This window comes from Schistocerca americana, chromosome 7 (genome assembly GCF_021461395.2).
Source record: "Schistocerca americana isolate TAMUIC-IGC-003095 chromosome 7, iqSchAmer2.1, whole genome shotgun sequence".
Classification (NCBI taxonomy): domain Eukaryota; kingdom Metazoa; phylum Arthropoda; class Insecta; order Orthoptera; family Acrididae; genus Schistocerca; species Schistocerca americana.
The window spans coordinates 522,488,094-522,515,064 of record NC_060125.1 but is presented as its reverse complement, the minus strand read 5'-3'; the positions used below and the strand labels follow the sequence as shown (position 1 = coordinate 522,515,064).

Genomic DNA, 26,971 nt, shown 5'->3' with positions numbered 1-26,971 from the left:
CACTATATCTAACTTTAACCTATCCATTTCCCTTTTAAAATTTTCTAACCTACCTGCCCGATTAAGGGATCTGGTATTCCACACTCTGATCCGTAGAACACCAGTTTTCTTTCTCCTGATAATGACGTTCTCTTGAGTAGTCCCCACCTGGAGATCCGAATGGGGGACTATTTTACCTCTGGAATATTTTACCCAAGAGGACGCCATCATCATTTAACCATACAGTAAAGCTGCTTGCCCTGCTTTCAGCCGTTCTTAGTAACAGCACAGCAAGGCCGTTTTGGTTAGTGTTACAAGGCCAGAGCTTTCAGTCATCCAGACTTTAGCCTCTGCAACTACTGAAAAGGCTGCTGCCCCTCTCCAGGAACCACACTTTTTTTCATGTTATTAGGGCATTTAATTATTTCAGTAGCCTCTATTTTCTGTTGCTGCATCCACGGCTTTTGAGCAACCAGTGAGGTTCTTCAAAACTGATAGGATGGTCACTTTCCTGGTGGTCTGACTTGTTCTGTCCCAGTAGTACATATTGTTAGTGTTCTGAAATGCAAATGCTAATGGGTCTCCCAGACTACTGAAGTACTAAAACACTCTAACAATGTGAATGGGGAGGATGGTTGTAAGTTACCTGAGGCCTGGCTGCTGGCGATTCCAGCCCAGTTGACCACGTGTGCTTGCCGGCCACCAGTGTTTGACGGTATAAACAGCAATTGAGAGAGAACTTCCATGTGGCCTTAATGCCTTGCTGCAGGAAAACACCGCACCTTGGATAAAAACTGCCGGTTTGCTATTATCTTGCAATCACCAATGAGAGTTTGCCTACCAACACTTACCAGAGGCAACAACAGACAGCTGATAACGCTACTTTCTACCAGTGTTGCCTTCTAATCAGCCACCATGTTAGCACAGGCAATAGTGTACTGTACAATCACCTCTCCATAACAACCTTTTCAAATTGTCCAATGGCGTCTCAGATAAGTGATGTCAGTACCCACCACATAACTGAAAATGATAGTATATAAAGGAAGACATTCACCAGTATATAGCAGTGAACTGCCCTCAAGAGGACCGCAGCATGTCATTTGAAACATCAGCAGTTTAACTGTTTTAGTAGTTTACAATGACAAGCCCCAGTACCCAAAATTACCTTCTCCAAAATGACATTAGCCTGAAAGCCAACAAAGTTAGTAGTTTGTTTTAACTTTCTGTAGACCTGCAACTTTACCATGAACAAAATTTAAATGTTAAGGAAAAGAAATCTGAATTCGTTCACTGAAAATGTGGTTTTACTAATAGTACAGAGGAGCTCACAAAATGAAGAATGGATTATGTAGGGAATGTAATCTGCAGTGGTTTTGTGATGCCTTCCACAGTAACTCTGGAAGCTTTTCAGAGTACAGACACCTTTTGCAGCCACCCACTGTAGGTCAGGTGCTTCAGTGCCTTTCGATGTGCTGGAAGTGCTAAATTTTCTGTTCTACCATCTGTATCTGGGAGACATCCCTCTGACCCAACTCTTGGACAGGGTGTATACGAGGACAAGGAAAAAAAATTCCCAGATTTTTCCTGGATTTCCCGGTTAAAAATACACTTTCTCATGGGTGAAAATACACTTTTTCCGTGTTAAGCGACAGTATACTCTTCCTCGTTAAGCGACATATACACTTCCTTGGCACTGTAAAGGTCATCAATCCTTCGAATGTTTATGGTTTTATATACCAACGTAGAATTTTCCGGCACTTTAGAAAACAAAACTCGGGGGAAAAACACGTTTTGAAAGATCTTTGATGTGCAACAGCATGTACGCTGCACATTTTCATATTATGAGGGTATAAATTGGAATTCCACCAAACAATGCATGTTACTTTCCGAAGCATTAAAATCAAGATTGCGATGCACTTTTGTAAGCATCATAGCTCATTCACGTGATCTCACCAGCTGATGACAGCAATAGGACACGTGATGTAGTCAACCAATAACAAGATCACTCTTAAGTAGCGCGAATACACAAATAAGAAAAGTTATGGCTTAAATTAATATACATAGCATTCACATATAATATTGGTCTCGAAGATTAGTGAGTTGGAAGAGAAGCTAAGCTTCCACATATAATGTTGATCTTTTTTGCGAGTGTTACACTTTAAGATACATCACACAAATGTGCCAGCAAAATTTTTAATAACGACGCAAATGTCTCATCTTCTGGGCTCGAAATTCTTCTAAATGGTCAAAGAGTTGAATTTTTAAATAAGAGTCATACACTTTGTGATTTAAGAAATTCATCATACATTCTCGCACATAGTTCATCTTGCATAGAAGGAAATCTGCTTTGAATGTAAGGCTTTTCAAACAACCATTCGCAATATTTTCCCGCGACCTGTTAGAAATAGGTTCGTTTCAGCAGTTGCAAGAAAGTGCCAAATAACTGGTGTCACCGCACTTGCGCAGCTACGATGACGCGGAAGCCCATATGTTCGTATGTGTAAAACATTAAAAGATCTCACATTATGTCATAAAAGAAACAAGACATCAAAGGATACTTCAAGAGCATTGGGATTTTGCGAACCATACTAGAATGCATAATTTGGCTTAAAATGCGCATCCGTATGTAAATTTTCTTGGAGTACCAGTACTCGTGTTTGGTTCTTTATTATGGCATAATGCCATACGTGCACTTGAAATGCAGTGAACAGTTGAAACTAGCCAATAGTGTGAAATTAAACACTCTGTTTCAAATAAATTGACTGCCTCAGTAGAAAGGATTAATAAAAGCCAAATCTCTTTAGCAAACTGGCAAAAATAACTTCGATGTTCTGTAAGGCGATTAATGCTTGACTGTCAAAGGTGGAAATAAAATCTGAAACTATTAACATATTTTAGCGTGCTTATGCAAACATATTTTAATTCATTTGATAGCTCCCGGTCACAAAAATCCGTTTTGTTATCCCCCGGATCTACGATATTTCCGAACAGGGGCAATATTAAGTAGTGGCGGCAAGCCACACTTCCGTAACCAAAAGCGGTAGAAGGTACTACTGATACGTGACTCAACTGTGCATGCACAAGAGCCTGCCTGCAACTGCTCAAACCAATCTAATTTAAACAGTTGTCATGTCATGCTCATTGGAGGCAATTTGTTGTTATAAAGCACTGCATAGTGTTCCTAAAGCCTTTGACACACTTTACTGTTGGCAGACGCTTGTATGAGCACTGTTTTGTTGTTGTATATGGCGCATTTCCTTTGCAACTCGAGGTTTTCTGCCGTTCAAGTTTTGTTGCTGCAGTATTATTCTGCAGTAGCGGGATACAATAACACCCTTTGTTAGAGTATTGGTTCTTACCAGTCAAAATCACAAAAATTTAACTGAAAACTAAAACAATGAAAAATTCCCGGAATTCTAAACAATTCCCGGGTTTTTCCCAGTTTTCTCCCGGATGAATAAATTCCCAGGTTTTTACCGGATCTCCCGGTTATCCTGGGTCGTATACACCCGTTGGAGACAACCATATAGGGATTATAGACTCCCTCAAAAATCAAGAAAATAATGGCAAAACAGTTATTTTATAAGAAAATGAGTTTTTTGCACAAATATTTAAGGAAAAGGCTGATCAAGTGTTTTGCATAGAATGTCCTGTATGGTTCTGAAATGTGGACAGCAAAGAAAGTCAGACAGGACTTTGAAACCAAACCAGTGTGTTTCTTTAGACACACAGTTAGTAAATCGCATCAGCCTAAAGAGTCATAGGTGACAATGAAACCCCTTTCTTAGAAAAGCAACAGACATACTGAAAGATGGCATTGTGGTGTAAGAGATGAGTGATCTTCTTCATAATTTTAAAAACATAATTTTATGAACAAAACTGCTTTGATAACATTTAATAATTAAAATCTCAATATTAAACAATGGAAAATCCATGATGGACTGTAACAACATTATGAAAAGGATAGTTGCTACTCACCATATAGCAGAGATGCTGAGTCGCAGGTAGGCACAACAAAAAGACTGTCACAAAACAAGATTTCGACTGACAAGGCCTTTGTCAAAAACACACACACACACACACAATTTCTGGCAGCTGAAGCCAGACTACATGCAGCAGCAGCAGTAGTGCATGATGGGAGAGGCAACTGGGTGCAGTAAGGAGGAGGCTGTGGCAGGGAGGGGAGGGATTGCCCTATCCTCTCTCCACCTTGTGCCCGCACACTCCTCAGCACAAAATAAACCATGAAAAGAACGTAGTAAGGGAGATGGTGCTTACCTGTGTGAACAGAGGCAAACAAGCACAGTTCCATGATAAAACATTGGAAACATGGTTCACAACATGAATGATGTAAGAACTTGTTTCACCTTCAGCAGAGCAGCTATCCCAGACCTGACACACTGCAGAAGTCAAGCAAGGTAGTGGTATAGTAACCAATTATCATGGTGGGTAGTTGTAATCTAAAAAAGTTGCCAGAAAAGCTAGTGGGAACTATTGGCGAATCACTCAATTGTGGAAAGTTGAGCTGGTCATAAAATGTATACCTTGCAACCAAATCTGGAGAAATGTAAGCACAGGCAAGGCAAAACCATCCCTATGACTTACCTTAGAGAACAGGCTGAAAATGGCAAACCTCCATTTGTAGATTTAGAGTAACCCTTTTGAACTTATTGACTGGAATATTTTCTTCAAAATATGGAAGGTTGCAGAGAGAAAATGCAAGAAGTAGAAGGGGATCTACAATCTATATGGCAACCAGATGGCAGTCACAAGAATTGAAGCATATGAAAGGAAAGTAGTACGAGGTGTGATTGGAAAGTTTTAAGAATGGATCCACTACTGCTTACTAGTGTGGCAGGCAGATACACGCAAGGTGAGGAGTGAGTTATTGCCTTATCCTTGAATGCCCTCTTGACAGGAAACTGTGTTTTCTTTTTTCAGTTGGTTGTGACAGCTGGTTGAGTGCGGGTCTGTTAGGGCTTGTTGCCAGATTCTGTCTGCGTGAAAATGGATGTAAAAACAGAGCAACAAGTTTGTGTGATATTTTTTTTAAAACTGGGAAATCAGCTTCTGAGACTTACAAACTATTAAAAACAGCTTTTGGAGATAACTGTATGAGCCAGTCAAATGTTTTTGTCTTTTTCAACAGATTTAAAAATGGCTGCGAATCATTTAAAGATAAACCATGATCTGGCTGTCCTTCCACCTCAGAAACAAATGAAAATGTTGTGAAAGATCGCAACTTAGTGCACTCTGATCATAGACTTACAATTATGGAGATGGCTGGTGAAATTAATTTAAGTTTCTATGCAGTTCAGTCAATTTTAACTGAAGATCTGAACATACATAGATTGTCCACAAAATTCGTTCCAGAAGTGTTGTTAAGTGACCAGAGACAATACCGACTTGAAGTGTGCCAAGAACTGATTAATCGTACTAAAAATGATACAGATTTGTTAAATAGGGTAATTACAGGTGATGAATCATGGGTATATGGATATGATCCAGAAACCAAAGTGCAGTCTTCACAGTGGAAGACTCCAGGTTCACCATGACCGAAAAAAGCATGCCAAAGTCGATCATAGGTGAAGACAGTGTTGGTGATATGTTTTTTCAATTCTAGCGGTATTGTGCATCTTGACTTTACCCCTGGAGGACAGATAATTAACCAGTAATACTACAAATGTGTCCTAGAGCGTTTGCGCGATAGGTGCGGAAGAAAGAGCCTGCATTGTGGAAAGACAGGAGATTTGTGCTACACCATGACAATGCTCCGGCTCATCATGCCTTCTCCATCATTGAATTTTTGACCAAATTCAAAATTCCTGTGCTTCCACAACTGCCATATTTGCCTGATCTGGCCCCTGCAGACTTCTACCTGTTTCCTAAACTTAAATTTTCACTGAAAGGGAAGTGACTTGACTAGATTGAATACATCCAGGCAAATATGGAGAGTGTCGTACTACAATACAGAAAAAAAAAATTCTGGGAATGTTCAGTCAGAAGGGGACTATTTTGAAGGAGATGCATCACAGTAGCATGCAAGTACCACCATTGTACAATTCCAAGCCCATTCTTAAAACTTTCCAATTACACCTCGTATTTGAGAAGGGATTGAGACAGAGTGCATAACCCTGATGCTATTAAATGTATACATTGAGCAAACTGTGAAGGATATCAAGAAAAATTTCAAAAGGCAATTAATGTTTTGAGTGAAGAAATGAAAGCTTTGGTGACAGTAAGATAGACCAGTTTTCCTATTTGGGCAGCAAAATAACTGATGATGGCCAAAACAGAGAGGATATAAAATGCAAACTGGCAATGGCAAGGTGTCTCTGAAAGAGAGAAATATTAATTTTAAGTGTTTGAAGTCATTTCTTGAAGGTATTTGTATGGATTGTAGCTTTACACAGAAGTAGACCATGAAGAATAAACAGTTCTGACAAGATAAAAATATAAACTTACGAAGCATGGGGCTATAGAAGAATCCTGATTATTACATTAGCCTATCAAATATCCTATAAAGTGATACTGAATTGAATTGGGGAGAAAAGTAGTTAATGGCACAACATCACTAAAGGAAGGGATCAGTTGGCAGGGCACATTCTGAGGCATCATCAGGGAACAGTTAATTTGATAATGGAGAGCAGAGTGTGAGGAGAAAAAACTATAAATCGTGAACAAAGCTTGATTATACAGGGTGTATACGTGGACAAGGAAAAAAATTCCCTGTGATTTCCCTGTTAAAAACACACTTTTTGCTGGGTGAAAACACACTTTCACCATTTAAGTGACAGTATACTTGACCTTGGTACTGTAAAATTTATCCAATCTTTGAATGGTAAAGGTTTTATATACTGGCGTAGGGCTTCCCAGCACTTTAGGAAATTAAACCCAGAAAAAAATACGAGTGAACAGCAGCATGTATGCTGCGTATTTTTGTATTGCGAAAGTATAAATATGAATTCTGCCAAACATAGCACACTAGTTTCCAAAGTATCGAAAGCAAGATAATGATGCGCTTTTGCCAGCCGATTACAGCTAACATCACATGACTTTGCCAGCCAGTGACAGCAGATATTCAGAGCACTGGATACTGATGTTGTCAGCTGTTGTTAGCAAAACAGCAATATCACTGTTAAGCAGTGCAAACACACAAATAGGAAAAGTTCATAGTTTAAATTAATACACATATAGTATAGGTACAAGAAAATCTTAAGCTTTCACATACAGCATATGTTACCCTTAAAGTTGTATCAAGCACAAATGTCTCAGTAATACTTTAAATAGTGACATAAATGTGGGCCTGAAATTTTTCTATGTGGCTGGTTCTCAAAGTATTCAGTTTTTAATGAGAGTCAAACACACTGTGATTTAAGAAATTCATTGTACATTCTCACACGTAACATAATTCATCTTGCATAGAAAGAAATTTACTTTGAAAGTAACGCTTCTCAAAGCGCTTTTCACAGTATTTTCCCACGACCTGTAAGGATTATATATGTTTGAGCAGTTGCTAGAAAGCACCAGAAAACAGATGTTACTGCGCAACTATGACGTGCTCTGCTCATACATCTTTCGTCGCTTTTCTGTGTGGAATTCGTCGCTTTTCTGTGTGGAATTGGGTGTGTTGCGGGGAATCGTGTCCATGTGGAGCACTGTGGCATGTTGTTTGGTTTGTCCTTAGGGCAGTTGTTTTATCGTGCCCTACCCAAATAAAAAAAAGCACTCAGTCTTCAGGCCACGAGTGGCCTACCGGGACCATCTGACCGCCGTGTCATCTTCAGTGGAGGATGCAGATAGGAGGGGCGTGGGGTCAGCACACCCCTCTCCCGGTTGTTACTATGGTATTCTTGACTGAAGCCACTACTATTTGGTTGAGTAGCTCCTCAGTTGGCATTACGAGGTTGAGTGCACCTTGAAAAACGGCAACAGCGCATGGCGGCCTGGATGGTCACCCATCCAAGCGCCGACCATGCCTGACAGCACTTAACTTCGGTGATCTCACGGGAACCGGTGTATGCACTGCAGCAAGGCTGTTGCCGTCCTACCCAAATAAGGAATGCAAAATGACATATCAGTCCTTGGCACAATATTAAATTCAGAACTACACTGTATAACTCAAAGCACTCTGCATTACTGTTGTGTATTCTAGTCAAGTTTGCATCCACACTGCACTGCAAAAGCTACTAAGAAAGAATACAAATTTCTTCCAAAAATAAAAAATAAACTGTTGTTTGTAACAACCAGCTTTTCATGACTTACTGTATAAAAAATCAAAAAGTTATATGTGAAGGCTGTATAATTGGCAGTTTATATTCTACTCCAGGAGTAAATATGCTGAAGAGCCAAAGAAACTGATACACCTGTCTAATATTGTGTAAAGCCCTCGTTAGCACACAGAAGTCTCGCAACACTACATGGCAGGGACTCGATTAATGTCTGAAGTAGTGCTGGTGGAAATTGACACCACGAAACCTGCAGGGCTGTCCATAATTCCGTAAGAGTACAAGAGGATGGAGATTTCTTCTGAACATCAGACTGCAAGGCATCCCAGATATGCTCAATAGTGTTCATGTCTGGAGAGTTTGGTGGCCAGCAGAACTGCAACTACTATGACGTCCTCTGCTCATGCTTTTTTTGTCGCATTTCTGTGGGGAATTGGGTGTGTAGCGGGGAATCATGTGACCATGTGGAGCACTGTGAAATGTTGTTTGGTTTGTCCTGGAGCCACTCTAGCAATTCTGGACATGTGGGGTGTCGCATTCTGCTGCTGTAATTGCCCAAGTCTGTCGGAATGCACATGAATGGATGCAGGTGATCAGACAGAATGCTTACATACATGTCACCTGTCAGTCGTGCCTAGACATATCAGGGGTCCCATATCACTCCAACTGCACACACTCCACACCATTACAGAGCCTCCACCAGTCTGAACAGTCCTGTGCTGACATGCAGGGTCCATGGATTCATGAGGTTGTCTCCATACCTGTACACGACCATTCCCTCGATACAACTTGAAACGAGACTTGTCCAAGAAGGTAACATGTTTCCAGTCAACAGTCCACTGTTGGTTTGAAGGGCCCAGGTGAAGCATAAAGCTTTGTGTTGTGCAGTTATCAAGGGTACACGATTGGGTTTTTGGCTCTGAAAGTCCACATCGAAGATGTTCCGTTGATTGGTTCACACTCTGACACTTGTTCATGGCCCTGCACTGAAATCTGCAGCAATTTGTGGAAGGGTTGCAATCCTGTCACATTGAAAGATTCTCTTCAGTCATTATTGGTCCCATTCTTACAGGATCTTTTTCTGGCTGCAACGATGTTGGAGATTTGATGTTTTCCTGGATTGCTGATATTCACGGTACATTCACGAAATGGTTGTATGAGAAAATCCCCACTTCATCGCTACCTCGGAGATGCTGTGTCCCATCGCTCATGCGCCGACTATAACGCCACGTTCAAACTCACTTAAATCTTGATAACCTGCCATTGTAGCAGAGCAGCAGTAACTGATCTAACAACTGCACTAGACACTTGTTGTCTTATATACGCGTTGCCAACTGCTGCGCCGTATTCTGCCTGTTGACATATCTTTGTATTTGAATATGCGTGCCTATACCAGTTTCTTTGGTGCTTCAGTATATAAAGCCTTGTGGCCAGTTAAATATTAATAAAAAATGGTTTGCTGTCTGTCAATAACAGACTGTAAAATGACATTCTGTAAATTTAAGAAGTAAACAAAACAAATTAAAAAATAGTGACAAGCCTAGAGGAGGTACCAAACAAGTGTTGTTATATGTCTTGTGATAAAAAGAAATGTTATGTTTCACTGAACATAGATATGTAAAATTCTGCTAAAATTTTTCAGTGTGGTTTTTGGGAAGCATTTTCTTGTAGTACCAGTACTGTGTTATCTTGTGTTTGGTTCTTTATTATGGCATTATGCCATAAATGCCAGAAGATGAAAAAGTGCACTTGAAATTCAGCGAACAGTTGAAACTAGCCAATAGAGTGGAATTAAACATTTCATTTGAAACAAATTTACTGCCTCTGTGTAAAATATTAATAAAAACTAAATTTATTTAGGAAACTGACAATAATTACTTCAGTGTTCTTCAAGGTGATTAATGCTTGATTGCCAATAACGTGGAAATCAGGTCAAATCAGAAAACTGAAACTAATAACATGTTAGCCTGTGGATGTATGTCAATTCACTTGATAGCATCCAGCCACAAAAATCCATTTTTGACATGACAACAGGTAAACAAAGAGAGAACAGCAAAAATTGTGAAATGTAAATGTGCATCATGTAGAGACTACTCCCCAATACAACTGTGACTGCTCTGCATATGTACGAATCTGGTAGCTTTAACACACCAGAAAAATTTTTCTGGATAGCATCTGACTGCTTGCAATTACTGCCTATTTAGCCAACAGCCACACTTCAAGTAGCAAGAAGTGGAAGAAGGCACTGCTCATACGCAACTTCATCTCTCCACATGCCCACTAGCAACTGCTCACATGAACCCAATTTAAACAGCTGTGACATCATGCTCATCATAGGCAGTTTGTTGTTATGAAGTATTGTGTAGTCGTCGTCCTAAACCCTTTGAAGTATTCTGCTGCTGGCAGAAGCTTGTGCACCATATGTTGTTGTTGTTGTAAATGGTCCATTTTCTTTGCAAATAAAGTTTTACATTGTTTTTCTTTCATTTTTGTTTTATGGCTGCAGTATTATTCTGCAGTAGCGAGCGAAAGTAAAATTCTTCGTTAGAGATCAGTTTTACCATTCAATACTACAAAAATCTAACTGAAAACTAAAGCAATGAAAAATTACCAGAATTCTAAGAAATTCCTGGGTTTTTTCTGATTTTTTACTGGATGGAAAAACACGTTTTTTTTCCCCAGTTGTCCTCGGGTGTATAAACCCTGCTACAGTAAACAATTTCAAACAGATGCAGGTGACAGTTGATACACAGAGATGAAGAGGCTTACGCAGGATAGACTGGCATGGAGAACCACATCAAATAGTTCTTTTAAGACTGAACACCACCACCCCAACAACAAAAACACCACCACATAGAAAAAGTGTTAGTAGTTATCCATTTAAATGTTTCTATTGTAAATTATTATTACTTCTAATGGCCACTGAGTAATTTTTACTTAGTAAATGTTTATGTCCGTGCATATAATTTCTATTATGTTGAATATTTCAAAATTTTCATACGAGCAGATTGCAGATAATGTGCAAGTTTTCTCAGTTGTCATATAACTTTCTCAAAATTTCAGCTCTTATTGCAACATTTGGGGACATAAATGCTGCAGTTGAGAGGCTACTGCAAAGTCGTCAGATGTCACAAAGCTAACAATACTACAGAGGTAATTCCATATTCCCTGAGTAGTACTTGCCCAGGTTTGTTTGGGTTTCCACTGTGGGGCTACTACATTAAGAGAGATATTTTCAAGAGGACAGCGAAATAATTAAGATATTTGGACAGCGCAGCATTGAAACTTGTGGATACTATTCACTATTGACACAAAAATTTGTCATAATTTGAACTTTACAGGAATAATAATGATGATAATAAAAAAAAGGAAACCAAGAAACCAGATCACCCAACACTTAAATTTTAGAAGTTCATATAAGCATGCAACAATATGGCATACTATAGCTTCTTAAGATTGTGTGTGTGCATCTGTGTATTTATATAAATAATATATATATATATATATATATATTACCTGTTTCTCTCTAGTATGTTAAGCCTTTTCTTCAGTGTTATGTTAAATATGTAGTTGGAAAGTGTTTCTCCTACTTTTCCGGATCTTGAAAAAACCATTGTAACTGGCTTCAGGCCTAATACTGTAATCTTGTTACTAATCATCGTGTAATGTAATTTTCTGAGTAATGAAAACATGCAAACCCAAGAACAGTGCTAGCAATATTGCCAAAGGTCTGTTTTGTTTGTGTATATAATTAGGTAAGTGTGTGGATAAATATGGGAGTCCACAAATGAAAGACTGGTACAGTGTAACAGTTATATTCAATACTGAATAGCATCCAAGTTTTGAAGTCAACATCAAAGGTTTATTTCATAGTCACTAATTCTGCAAATCTATGGAGTTTTCTCTCAGGAGAATTATGTAACTTGCAAAATCACGTCATTTATGTGGTAGATCCTGGACATAATAAACATTTATTTTTGATTCCACAATGTGCCAGTTTAAAGTGTTGTAGGTGCTGCACATTATTTTGATATGCCGCAGGTTGTTATGCTTTCTCTGATTGTTTATGTTGGGTATGTCGGTAAAGGTGTGAATGCATGTGCTACGTGTTGTGTGAGATGTTTCATCTACATTCGTTATTTGAGATCAGTTTTTGATGGCAATTATTAAAGTGAATTAAAAGTTGTCACTGCAGTATCAAAACTGAATGCAGTACTCATTCATGTCAAATGAGATATATTTTGAGATCACAAGCTTTTGACCAGTAACCAGAAAACAATTGAATATAAAGCTATGCATATGCAATTTTTCACATCATTTATAAAAGCTGTTGTACTGCATCCACTGTTTTAATAGATTACATACACATTTAGAATTGGTAAATTTTGTTTTGTAATCATGTTGCAAAAAAACTGCAAATTCCTTTTAGTTTTTGTTTTTCCATTTATGTTCATAATCTGCAAGTTGCTGGTGTTGAAATAAATTAGTGAATATGATTTTGTACATGTGAGCTTAGGAATCAGTTTTTATTTTCCATCAAAATATGGGCTATTTAACAGTCCAGACAATATATGTATGATTGGTGTCATAGTTACAAAAGAAAATTGTATATTGCAGTTTAAAAAATTAAAAAAGTTACATTATCCAATTGTTTCATGTGTTTCCTTGGTATAACAGTCTTCACATTAACAACAAAGTGAACAATACATGTTAAATTAAATTATCCACATGTGTCTGCCAGAGACTGTTAAGGAACTAGTCTCAGAATGAGTACTGTCACTGGGTTCCAAAAATAAGATCCCACATATAAATGAAAATCCTAGCAGAAGAACAAGAACTTTAGTGAGACGATTTCCTCCATGGTTGATTTCATGTGGCAAGACCTCAAAGAAAGTAACATACACAAATGTTCCACAAGCCAAGCCTTGTAAAATACCATTTATCACTGACGAGTTTACATTATGACTAAATTCTTCTAAACCCATTGCAATTCCTATCCCCAAAGGTGATGTAACACAAAATATAATATTTGATCTTATGATTGCATGAAGTTTCAGTCTGCTCTGTACGAGATTGAGTCCCAAGCTGAAGGCTATAATAACTTTATGGAGCACCACAGCAATAAATATCTGCAGTACACTCATTACATCAGGCTGTAGTCCTATTGCTACACCTTCCAGCAGTGAATGCACTGACAAGGCTGCCAATAGTAGTACTGAACGGAATACTGAGTGTGCAGCTGGCTCCTCTGCTGGAACGTCATGCTCATTAGAATGCACCTGATCACTGATGCCTTCTATGCTATTACGACGTTGTGACAGCCACTGTTCACCTTCCGCTTCTGCCGGCTGTGTAAGGATATCCTGTGTTAACGTTCTTTCTTTATAGTCCAAGACTATTTGTTCAATGATCAGTATCACAAAGAATCCAACAGATACAGCAAACTCGGCAACAGGAAAGTCAGTTTTGATTTGTAGGAAATACAGGGCCTACAAATCAGACAATTGTAAGAGAAGCATTATTAATTCACAACAGAAGTTATGCAAATAAGAGCACTACCACAACATACAAGAGTATGTTATGAAAACAGTCACTTAAAATACTTTGAAAATCAAATATAACTTGAGATACTTCAAAATATTATTTCATTCGTAACTATCTTAGTCAAGAAAGTAACATCTGAACTGAAGTCTTAGGCACAGTAAATTGTATGGAAAATCATGTAGGTATACACACATTCAGTTCATATTGTTAGAGAACATAATTCACAGAGTTAATACAATTAACATCAAAGACTTGCTAAAATAAATTTGCTTTACAAGCAGAGAAAGAATATTACATTTTAAAATCAAATGTAAATTTATAAAGACCTTCCTTCCTTTTAAATGTAATGACAACTACACCTTAAAATTTCAACTGCCACAAGACTTGTGGTGGCGCAGGAGAGCCGCCTGCCATGTAGTAGTCAACATGGCCACTATATTAGTTGAGACAATCCAGTAACAATTTCTTGGATCGGATTTTCACTGTTATTGTCAACTAGAGACATGTCAACATCCGCTACAGAACAAAACTGATTCTCTTAACTGCGAAACTTTCAGACGGCCTCGATTGTTTTAAAATCTGCCAGGAAAAAGTGTGCATGTTAGGTATTCCTGCATCCTGTACAGTCCCATTTTAACACTGGTGGAAAAATGGTTGCATCAGAATTGGCACCACAAAAGTAGTGCAGAAATTCAGCAGTGTATCATAACAGCAAATATTTTAAAAACAAATGGATGCTTATAACAATTATAATTTTTTCAGTGAATTAACTCTTTACATCCATAGGGATCGGTAGCACATAAGTGACTTTACTGTGTTGCAACAGATAAAAATCCAAAGCATTGCACTGTGGGGCAATTACAACAGCCAGTGTAAGTATGAGGTGTAGTCATACAGTCCTGAAAAGTCCAACTTAGCCTTCTTATCACTTTTAGATCGGCATTTGCAAACTTGAACTGTTATTCACAAACAAGCGCCTAACCAATTCATTAGTGATACGAAGTAACTTTGAAAAAGTGTAAGTGGAGTGGCCAAAGTACTTATTACCCAACCGAGTGAAGAGTGAGGCACAAGGACAGCATAACTGGGCTTTACTTGTGGCATAAGCAGAGAATGCTCAGATCAAAGGAAAGTGAAGCTCTAAGCATTGAGTGACAAAACAATTAACTTTTAGTCCTGACATATGGGTAAGCATAGTCTTGCAATATACACTCTTCATTTGCAAACTCACCCCTGCAGAATGTGATTCGTGAATAAGATACTGCAACTGGGAATGTCTATATGGGAGCTTTTACTGACATGACAGGAGCAAGAGGAGAGGACAGAGAACAACTGATCCATAATGGTGACTGATTAAGTTGTACAATGGACAGTGTCTCCCAATTAACTTTAAGGGGCCTTAAAATGTACATTTGGGTCATACATGATTTTTCTATATTATGAAACCAAACCCCTTGATGTGTATGTCACAAGGGAAAATATTCATGAGGCACTGTCAGAACATATACCTGCAAAATACTGGGGTAGAGGTGCATCTTAATTGAATTAATCAGTATGACCATTTTTCCATCTCACTTTAAACAGTGCATAATAGGGAGAATAGTAGGAATGTTATAGCATGTTCTCTCTTGAACATTATAATTAATGCCATAAAAACTTCTGCATTTTACTTTAACTAAGAGAAAAGACAATCTCGTGAACATCCTTTGCGGCCTTATTTTAAAGACTTATTTTCCAATGTACTTAATAATGAATCTAGTTCTTAAAAAGGAAACTGTTTTGCTAAGGTATGACGCAAGAACCCATTAACAATTTTAAGACTCACACTTCCATTTATTTTCAACATACCCTTTTAAGAGTTTCATTCACTTCTGGAAACAAATGTAGAAGAGCTGTAGCCATGAAAACACCAGCTGCAAAACAACTCAAGTGGCTTATGACCACAGCATACCTGTACAGAGAGTGTTTATTAGTCCGGCATGTACATATTTCATAGCAACACAAGCTAGGAGTCCTGTATTTAAAATTCACCTGTGCCGTTTGCTTGGATCTATGGTTCCACGAAACTTTTTAATAAGTAAAAGTGGTAACATACTAAAAAGAAATGTTAGGACAAATAGAGTACCAAGTACAAGTCCCTTTGCTTCATTGATTTCCATGTTTTTTTTTTCTTCTTCAGGATATTCTTTATTTGTTGAAGTGTATGTAGCTGAAAATGGAATTAATTGCAATAAATTAGTGAAGTAAATGACATAATAGCCTTAAAATAATGATTACACAGAGCATAAGGCAATCCATGACTAGTAAATAACCTGTATTGCAATGAGGGTATGTATCTCACATTTATATAAAAGGCAGTCTTCTCTTCTCTATTAAAAATAACATGTGAAATAGCCTCACAATTGCTGTGAGACTTCTTGCACTCTACTCTGTTTGTACTGGTCAACTGGCTGGGAAACCTGTAACATGGAAAATAAAATAATAATTCCATACTGAACAGGAAAACTGTCAGCAATAGCCTGTACAACACCTAACACCATATACTGCGTAGGACTGGCATTGTCACTGCACTGATACCAGCGATATGCAGAAAAACACGTTTAAACAACCTTGATTTCATTTTCAGTTATTACCCTACAGGTGAGTTGCTCATTCAGAGGGATATCAGGTTCCTCCACAGGAATATGAAGCTTATCTAAAAATAGTGAGACATCAAGTATGGCTTTGCTCAAGGTAGTTAGCTAGTTATATGTTCCAAAGGTTATTTGAACAATTATCTTGTCAAAATGATATGGATATTTTGTCCAAATGATATGGAACAAGTCAGTTTACAGGATATGTGTACATGATCAGTGTCAAAATTAATGAACCTATTATCATTTTGTTTCACTCACGTGACTACACGTAAAAACTATTCCTCCTCTTCTTCTTTTACTGCTACCTACCACCAGTTTTAAGCAGAAATTTGCCAATGGAATAGAAGGAGATGTCCAGCAGAAATGATTTAAAACTTGTTTCACTACCTGACAGAATTTTATGTTACTCGGAAAATGTTCAGAAAATTTTTATTGTTGCATACTGAACTTCATTCTGAGCCACAGACAGCTTTAACAATGCGTAGTAACGGTCATTTTTCTCTCTAGTGTTGTAGGTATGTACATCACTGTTCTTCTCGTATTGTGCGGATTGTTTATGGCGAATTTCATTATCGAAAATATGTATTTATGACGGGGGCAGTTAAAATACCTAGCTCCTTGGAGGCGTACCTACATGGTATCTGTAGGTGAGCACCACACTATTCTTACCGCTCGCTTTTGCACAGTCAATACCTTATTTCTAAATGATGAGTTACCCCCAAGAATAATTCCGTATGGCATTACTGAGTAGAAATATGCAAAATATGTCAGGAGCCCCCCCATGAACCATGGACCTTGCCGTTGGTGGGGAGGCTTGCGTGCCTCAGCGATACAGATAGCCGTACCGTAGGTACAACCATAACGGAGGGGTATCTGTTGAGAGGCCAGACAAACGTGTGGTTCCTGAAGAGGGGCAGCAGCCTTTTCAGTAGTTGCAAGGGCAACAGTCTGGATGATTGACTGATCTGGCCTTGTAACAATAACCAAAACGGCCTTGCTGTGCTGGTACTGCGAACGGCTGAAAGCAAGGGGAAACTACGGCCGTAATTTTTCCCGAGGGCATGCAGCTTTACTGTATGATTAAGTGATGATGGTGTCCTCTTGGGTAAAATATTCCGGAGGTAAAATAGTCCCCCATTCGGATCTCCAGGCGGGGACTACTCAAGAGGATGTCGTTATCAGGAGAAAGAAAACTGGCGTTCTACGGATCGGAGCGTGGAATGTCAGATCCCTTAATCGGGCAGGTAGGTTAGAAAATTTAAAAAGGGAAATGGATAGGTTAAAGTTATATATAGTGGGAATTAGTGAAGTTTGGTGGCAGGAGGAACAAGACTTCTGGTCAGGTGAGTACAGGGTTATAAACACAAAGTCAAATAGGGGTAATGCAGGAGTAGGTTTAATAATGAATAGGAAAATAGGAATGCGGGTAAGCTACTACAAACAGCATAGTGAACGCATTATTGTGGCCAAGATAGATACGAAGCCCACACCTACTACAGTAGTACAAGTTTATATGCCAACTAGCTCTGCAGATGACGAAGAAATTGAAGAAATGTATGATGAAATAAAAGAAATTATTCAGATAGAGAAGGGAGACGAAAATTTAATAGTCATGGGTGACTGGAATTCGAGTGTAGGAAAAGAGAGAGAAGGAAACATAGTAGGTGAATATGGATTGGGGCTAAGAAATGAAAGAGGAAGCCTCCTGATAGAATTTTGCACAGAGCACAACTTAATCATGGCTAACACTTGGTTTAAGAATCATGATAGAAGAACCCTGGAGATACTGAAAGGTATCAGATAGATTATATAATGGTAAGACAGAGATTTAGGAACCAGGTTTTAAATTGTAAGACATTTCCAGGGGCAGATGTGGACTCTGACCACAATCTATTGGTTATGACCTGTAGATTAAAACTGAAGAAACTGCAAAAAGGTGGGAATTTAAGGAGATGGGACCTGGATAAACTGAAAGAACCAGAGGTTGTACAGAGTTTCAGGGAGAGCATAAGGGAACAATTGAAAGGAATGTGGGAAAGAAATACAGTAGAAGAAGAATGGGTAGCTCTGAGGGATGAAGTAGTGAAGGCAGCAGACAATCAAGTAGGTAAAAAGAAAAGGGTTAGTAGAAATCCTTGGGTAACAGAAGAAATATTGAATTTAATCGATGAAAGGAGAAAATATAAAAATGCAGTAAATGAAGCAGGCAAAAAGAAATACAAACGTCTCAAAAATGAGTTCGACAGGAAGTGCAAAATGGCTAGAGGACAAATGTAAGGATGTAGAGGCTTATCTCACTAGGGGTAAGATAGATACTGCCTACAAGAAAATTAAAGAGACCTTTGGAGATACGAGAACCACATGTATGAACATCAAGAGCTCAGATGGAAACCCAGTTCTAAGCAAAGAAGGGAAAGCAGAAAGGTGGAAGGAGTATATAGAGGGTCTATACAAGGGCGATGCACTTGAGGACAATATTATGGAAATGGAAGAGGATGTAGATGAAGATGAAATGGGAGATATGATACTGCGTGAAGAGTTTGACAGAGCACTGAAGGACCTGAGTCGAAACAAGGCCCCCGGAGTAGACAACATTCCATTGGAACTACTGACGGCCTTGGGAGAGCCAGTCCTGACAAAACTCTACCATCTGGTGAGCAAGATGTATGAAACAGGCGAAATACCCTCAGACTTCAAGAAGAATATAATAATTCCAATCCCAAAGAAAGCAGGTGTTGACAGATGTGAAAATTACCGAACAATCAGTTTAATAAGCCACAGCTGCAAAGTACTAACACGAATTCTTTACAGACGAATGGAAAAACTAGTAGAAGCCGACCTCGGGGAAGATCAGTTTGGATTCCGTAGAAATACTGGAACACGTGAGGCAATACTGACCTTACGACTTATCTTAGAAGAAAGATTAAGGAAAGGCAAACCGACGTTTCTAGCATTTGTAGACTCAGAGAAAGCTTTTGACAATGTTGAATGGAATGCTCTCTTTCAAGTTCTGGAGGTGGTAGGGGTCAAATACAGGGCGCGAAGGGCTACTTACAATTTGTACAGAAACCAGATGGCAGTTATAAGAGTTGAGGGACATGAAGGGGAAGCAGTGGTTGGGAAGGGAGTGAGACAGGGTTGTAGTCTCTCCCCGATGTTATTCAATCTGTATATTGAGCAAGCAGTGAAGGAAACAAAAGAAAAATTCGGAGTAGGTATTAAAATCCATGGATAAGAAATAAAAACTTTGAGGTTCGCCGATGACATTGTAATTCTGTCAGAGACAGCAAAGGACTTGGAAGAGCAGTTGAATGGAATGGATAATGTCTTGAAAGGAGGGTATAAGATAAACATCAACAAAAGCAAAACGAGGATAATGGAATGTAGTCGAATTAAGTCGGGTGATGCTGAGGGAATTAGATTAGGAAATGAGGCACTTAAAGTAGTAAAGGAGTTTTGCTATTTGGGGAGCAAAATAACTGATGATGGTTGAAGTAGAGAGGATATAAAATGTAGACTGGGAATGGCAAGGAAAGCGTGTCTGAAGAACAGAAAATTTGTTAACATTGAGTATAGATTTAAGTGTCAGGAAGTCATTTCTGAAAGTATTCGTATGGAGTGTAGCCATGTATGGAAGTGAAACATGGACGGTAAATAGTTTGGACAAGAAGAGAATAGAAGCTTTTGAAATGTGGTGCTACAGAAGAATGCTGAAGATTAGATGGGTAGATCACATAACTAATGAGGAAGTATTGAATAGGATTGGGGAGAAGAGAAGTTTGTGGCACAACTTGACCAGAAGAAGGGATCGGTTGGTAGGACATGTTCTGAGGCATCAAGGGATCACCAATTTAGTATTGGAGGGCAGCGTGGAGGGTAAAAATCATAGGGGGAGACCAAGAGATGAATACACTGAGCAGATTCAGAAGGATGTAGGTTGCAGTAGGTACTGGGAGATGAAGAAGCTTGCACAGGATAGAGTAGCATGGAGAGCTGCATCAAACCAGTCTCAGGACTGAAGAACACAACAACAACAACAACAACAACAACTTGTCAGGAGCGTGATACATTTGTTTCCAAGATAAGCAATTGTTCAAAGAGCAAAATTAGCTGAATTTAATTGTTTGAAAAGCTTAGTAATATGTTTCTTCCACTTCAGTTTTTCATTGATATGTACACCCGAACATTTGGAGCACTCTACCCTAGTTAATGTCTCCTGCTCCTATGCTACATTACTGGCCATTAAAATTGCTACACCATGAAAGTGACATGCTACAGACGCGAAATTTAACCGACAGGAAGAAGATGCTGTGATATGCAAATGATTAGCTTTTCAGAGCATTCACATAATGCTGGCGCCGGTGGCGACACCTACAACGTGCTGACATGAGGAAAGTTTCCAACCGATTTCTCATATACAAACAGCAGTTGACTGGTGTTGCCTGGTGAAATGTTATTGTGATGCCTCGTGTGAGGAGGAGAAATGCGTACCATCACATTTTCGACTTTGATAAAGGTCGGATTGTAGCCTATCATGATTGCGGTTTATCGTATCGCGACACTGCTGCTCGCGTTGGTCGAGATCCAATGACTGTTAGCAGAATATGGAATCGGTGGGTTCAGGAGGGCAATACAGAACACCGTGCTGGATCCCAATAGCCTCGTATCACTAGCAGTCAAGATGAAAGGCATCTTATCCACATGGCTGTAACGGATTGTGTAGCCACTTCTCGATCCCTGAGTCAACAGGTGGGGATGTTTGCAAGACAACAACCATCCACACGAACAGTTCGACGACGTTTGCAGCAGCATGGACTATCAGCTCGTAGACCATGGCTGCGGTTACCCTTGACACTGAATCACAGACAGGAGCGGCTGCGATGGTGTACTCAATGACAAACCTGGGTGCACGAATGGCAAAACGTCAGTTTTTTGGGATGAAGCTAGGTTCTGTTTACAGCATCATGATGGTCGCATCCGTGTTTGGCCATCGCGGTGAATGCACATTGGAAGAGTGTATTCGTCATCGGCATACTGGCATATCAGCTGGCATGATGGTATGGGGTGCCATTGGTTACACGTCTCTGTCACCTCTTGTTCGCATTGACGGCACTTTGAACAGTGGAGGTTACATTTCAGATGTGTTACGACCCATAGCTCAACCCTTCATTCGATCGCTGCGAAACCCTTCATTTCAGCAGGATAATCCACGACCGCACGTTGCAGCTCCTGTACCCGGGTCTTTCTGGATACAGAAAATGTTTGACTGCAGTCCTGGCCAGCAACTGGCTCGTCACAATATGCCAGTCACTACTCTTGATGAACTGTAGTATCGTGTTGAAGCTGCATGGGCAGCTGTACCTGTACACGCCATCCACGCTCTGACTCAATGCCCAGGCGTATCAAGACCGTTATATTACGGCCAGAGGTGGTTGTTCTGGGTACTGATTTCTCAGGATCTATGCACCCAAATTGTGTGAAAATGTAATCATATGTCAGTTCTAGTATAATATATTTGTCCAATGAATACCCATGTATCATCTGCATTTCTTCTTGGTGTAGCAATTTTAATGGCCAGTAGTGTGCATCAACTGTTGGAATAATTCTATTTGTTGTACAGAACTGAATGTAGTGTTTATTTCAAAATCTGGGGAGAGTCAAATGTTTTCAGAGAATAACATAATTATTTTGTACTACTCAGTTTCCTTGTGCTAACCTCCATAAATCATCTAATGGAGATACAACAGATATATATATATATATATATATATATATATATATATATATATATATATATATATATATATATATATATACTGGGAAACATTCAAGGAAAAAATCACAAAAATAGCGAAGGAGCAAATACCACTGAAGAAGAAGCACAAACATCCATGGTGGAATATGGAATGCGAAAAGGCAATTCAAGTTCGTACAGAAGCCTTTGCGAAGTACAGTTCAAATAAAAATGAGAAAACTCTTCAAAACTTTTTAGAAACACGGAAACTTTCAAATAAACTTATTAGACAAGAGAAGAGAAAGTATGTAACTCAGCAACTGGAATCAATAGAAGCAGATTTTAAAAATTATAATACGCATGGATTCTACAAAACTTTTGCAAGCCAAATTAAAGGGTATATCCCTCAAAATGTCTGTTTTCGGAAATCAGATGGGAATCTGGCACTAAGCGACGAAGAAAACTGTGAAGAATTAGCCAAATATTTTGAAACGCTACTAAACTGTCCAAAACCAACAGAAGCTCTTCCAATATCCAGCACTAAAGCCCCGCAACAGCAAGACTCTGTACCGCCAACTGAAGAAGAAATTATCAAACACATAAACAAACTCAAAACTAACAAAGCATCAGGAAAAGATGGAATTGTAGCCGAATTTCTCAAAAGTCTAGGGTCTAACTCAGGAAATGAGCTAGTTAAAATTATTCAAAACATATGGGTTACTGAAGAAATACCAGAAGATTGGAAATGTGCCCTAATACATCCGTTACATAAAAAAGGGGATAAATCGGATGTGAACAACTATAGAGGAATCTCCTTACTTGCCGTCACATACAAGATATTATCAGCTTGTCTTCTTGAAAGAACACAAAAACTGCTAGAACCCAAAATCTCAGATTTCCAAGCTGGTTTCAGACCAAACAGATCATGTCCAGAACAAATTTTAAACTTGAAATTGATTACAAGGATGAGACAAATGCGAAGGAAGCCTACAGTATATGTCTTTGTCGACTTTAAAAAGGCATATGATTCAATTCACAGACCCACACTATTTAAAATTCTTGAAGAACAAGGACTGGATAAGAAGACACGGAACATCATAGAGCAGACATTAACAAATACAAAATGCAAAGTGAAATTCATGGGAAAACTTTCAAAATCATTTGAGATAAAAACTGGGGTTAGACAAGGTGATGGATTATCACCTCTGTTATTTAACTTAGTTCTGGATAGAGTCATGGCAGAATGGGAAAAAGAACTCAAAAAAGAAAAGTACTGGAAACCAATATCACTGGGAACCAAAAAAGATGACCTACAAATCCCCTACTTAGCCTACGCAGACGATCTTGCAATAATGGCAGATTCTACTGAAATGGCAGTCAAACAGTTAGAAACCTTAAAAGAGTGTGCAGGAAAAGTTGGCCTACAAATATCTTTTGAGAAAACGGTGTTTACAACAACAAATCTAGAAATTTCTAAGTTACAAACCAAATATGGAGAAATTAAGAGGGTACCATACTTTAAATATTTAGGAGAGACAATTTCTGAAAAATACTCACAACAAGAAAGAATATTAAAAGCTCGTAGGGGTCTAGGGCTGGTCCAAAACATTTACAATAAAAAATGTCTATCTATAAATACAAAAATTAAACATTATAAGTCGGTAATTAAACCAATAATGCTATATGCCAGCGAAACCTTGACACTTAAAAGGAAAACAGATATGGAAAACCTGAAGAAAGAGGAAATGAAAATCATTAGGAAAATTCTGGGACCAAGATGAACCAAAGAGGGGTATAGATTACAGAAAAATTCTAAAATTGAAGAATATTCTAACATAGAGATAGACATGAGGAAGAGGCGTCTAAAATTCTATGGCCACATAATGAGACTTCCCGATCACAGACTTACAAAAAAAATAGTAAGATACGTAGCATCCCTTGTTAATGGAGGAGAATGGATCAAAAATTGTAAAGAAAGATCTGGAATTAGCCAACATTACTACTGAAGACATGAACAAAAGAAACAATTTCAAACTTAAAGTTGACAAATGGGAGGTCAAAACAGAGACAAAAGCGCCGAGAACTGGAACAAAATGGAGCGAAGAAAGAAAAGCTGAATTCTCGCAAAGAATGAAGACCTGGTGGGCAAACAAGAAGAATAAGAAGCCCCAGAAGTGAACCATCTTTACTTAGCGTCTTCCATGTTGGGAGCTTTACGACTAATATATATATATATATATATATATCTGCTTGTGTCTGTATGTGTGGATGGATATGTGCGTGTGTGCGAGTGTATACCTGTCCTTTTTTCCCCCTAAGGTAAGTCTTTCCGCTCTCGGGATTGGAATGACTCCTTACCCTCTCCCTTAAAACCCACTTCCTTTCGTCTTCCCCTCTCCTTCCCTCTTTCCTGATGAGGCAACAGTTTGTTGCGAAAGCTTGAATTTTGTGTGTATGTTTGTGTTTGTTTGTGTGTCTATCGACCTGCCAGCGCTTTTGTTCGGTAAGTCACCTCATCTTTGTTTTTATATATATATAAGCTGTTGATATGAAGTCGCTCAAGATGGGGGGTGGGTGGGGTGAGACCTGTGATACCAACCACGTCGACAGTTTTTGGGGTGGGGGTGGGGTGGGGAGTGGGGAGCAGCAAAATCTTAAATTTTAATTTGGTTCCAAAAGGGTGAATTTGACAAGACTAAGTTTTGTATAAATGAAGACATGTGAGAATAAGTTGTAAATACAAAATCATCCATAAAATTTAGTGTCTTACTGGAAATTATTTATGGTATCGTGAAACAGATGACAAAGGAAGCACTGGATTTGGTCATCTTGGTTTTCAAAACAGAAAAGATTTCAAGTGGCAGTGTTGACAGCTCTGTTTCTAACATGTGCCTACACAACACTTGAAATATACTGATGTCAGCTTGAAAGTCCCTACATAAGCGAAAAATTTTATAATAAAGAAACAAAGATAAATGTCAGAATACAATGGCCTAACAATTTCTTAGAAACCCATCAGAGAAACACTGAGAAAAAAAACACTTTGTAAAAAATTGAGAAAGAATTTGTTAACTATGCACTCCTGTCACATGCCATAGACGTTTGAACCCAGGCACTGTGATTAAAGGGTGTTTACACATGAAGACATCTATGGGATCCTTCCCCCATCACTCCTTCTTTGGATCTGCCATTAATACCATTTACACTGTTCTTCTTCTTCAGGTAAAACAGAAAAATCTATCAAACCTTATTTTGGAGCTGAAGCAACTGAAATGCAAGACCTGTTTATCCAATTTCATCATATTTCACATTGATTGTGCTCTGAGAACTTTATTTAGCATAAAACTAATTTTTCACAACAATAAGTGGAAGCACTTTCAAAACTGCTTGTTTTTGGCCATAAAATATTGGTCGTGGCATGTTGGATAGCAAGCCTTCCTGATATTCAACCACAGCCTTTTTTCCCTTATGTACTAAACACACACACACACACACACACACACACACACACACACACACACACACACGATGACCACAATCTCTGGCTGCTGAGCCCTGACTCCGAGCAGCTGTGCATGATGCGAGAAGCAACTGGGTGTTGGTGGTAAGGAGGAGGCTGGGGCAGAGAAGGGTAGGGTTGGGGTGGGGGATGGTAAAGTGCTGCTTGTGGGAATATGCATGGACGATGTGGAGAGAGGGTAGGCCAGCTAGGTGCAGTTGGGAGGTTAGACAGAGGGCTGGGGGGGGGGGGGGGGGTAGTGGGAAAGAAGAGAAGTAAAGAGACAGGGTGCTTTGGTGGAATGAGGGCTGTGTAGTGCTGGAATGGGAACAGCGAAGGGGCTAGATGGGTAGGGACAATGACTAACAAAGGTTGAGACTAGGAGGTTTAGGGGAACGTAGGATATATTGCAGGGAGAGTTTCCACTGCATAATTCAGAAAATCTGGTTTCCGTGGGAAGGATCCAGATGGTACTGGCTGTGAAGCAGTCCTTCAAATGGAGAATGTCATGTTGGGCAGAGTGCTCAACAACGGGGTGGTCCAGCTATTTCTTGGCCACAGTTTGTGGATGGCCATTCGTGCGGACAGACAGCTTGTTGGTTGTCATGCCCATGTAGAATGCAGGACAGTGGTTGCAGCTTATCTTGCAGATCCCATGATTGGTTTCAAATATAGCCCTGCCTCTGATGGGATAGGTGATGCTTGTGACTCGACTGAAGCAGGTGAAGGTGGGAGGATGTATGGAACAAGTCTTGCATCTAGGTCTGTTGTAGGGATATGAGCCATGAGGCAAGGGGTTGGGAGCAGGAGTTGTTTTGGGGATGGATAGGAACACTGTGTGGATACGAAGGGCAGCAAAATACCACTGTGGGAGGGGACAGGACATTCTTCATTTAGGGGATGGCAAGAGGTAGTCGAAACCTTGGTGGAGAATGTGATTTGGTTGTTCCAATCCTGGGTGGTACTGAGTCATGAGGGGAAGGCTGCTCTGTGGCCAGACAGTGGGACTTGGGGAGGTGGTGGGTGAATGGAGAGATAAGGCATGGTAGATCTGTTTTTGTATAAGGTTGGGAGGGTAATTATGGTCTGTGAAGGCCTCAGTGAGACCCTCAATATATTTTTAGAGGGTCTGCTCGTCACTACAGATGCGACAGCCATGGGTGGCTAGGCTATATGGAAGGGACTTCTTGGTATGGAATGGGTGGCAGCTGTCGAAGTTGAGGTATTGCTGGGGGTTGGTAGGTTTGATATGGGCAGAGCTATTGATGTAGCCATTTTTGAGGTGGAGGTCAACACTGAGGAAGGTGGCTTCTTGGTTTGAATAAGACCAGGTGAAGTGAATGGGGGAGAA

The 26,971-nt window shown here is 39.3% G+C and overlaps 2 protein-coding genes across 5 annotated transcripts in view; one reads left to right on the top strand and one right to left on the bottom strand.

The window, feature by feature from the left end:
• LOC124622437 (ubiquilin-1) overlaps positions 1 to 11,702 on the top strand; it is a 99,431-nt gene extending 87,729 nt beyond the window's left edge. Inside the window, exon 10 of the mRNA XM_047148132.1 lies at positions 11,271 to 11,702. Within this exon, the coding sequence (XP_047004088.1) occupies positions 11,271 to 11,347 (77 nt within the window). The 3' untranslated portion in view covers positions 11,348 to 11,702. The remainder of the gene's footprint in view (positions 1 to 11,270) is intronic.
• A 1,012-nt stretch (positions 11,703 to 12,714) lies between these two features.
• The window catches only part of LOC124622438 (zinc transporter ZIP1-like), a 38,163-nt gene continuing 23,906 nt past the window's right edge, over positions 12,715 to 26,971 (bottom strand). For 2 of the 4 annotated variants that reach the window (XM_047148135.1, XM_047148133.1), the window contains exons 2-5: positions 16,064 to 16,210; positions 15,783 to 15,960; positions 15,600 to 15,702; positions 12,715 to 13,696 (exon numbers count right to left, since the gene is read on the bottom strand). In XM_047148135.1, coding sequence (XP_047004091.1) covers positions 12,923 to 13,696; positions 15,600 to 15,702; positions 15,783 to 15,910 — 1,005 coding nt within the window. In that variant the 5' untranslated portion in view covers positions 15,911 to 15,960; positions 16,064 to 16,210 and the 3' untranslated portion in view covers positions 12,715 to 12,922. The remainder of the gene's footprint in view (positions 13,697 to 15,599; positions 15,703 to 15,782; positions 15,961 to 16,063; positions 16,211 to 26,971) is intronic. The other 2 variants (XM_047148136.1, XM_047148134.1) reach the window with 1 other exon arrangement.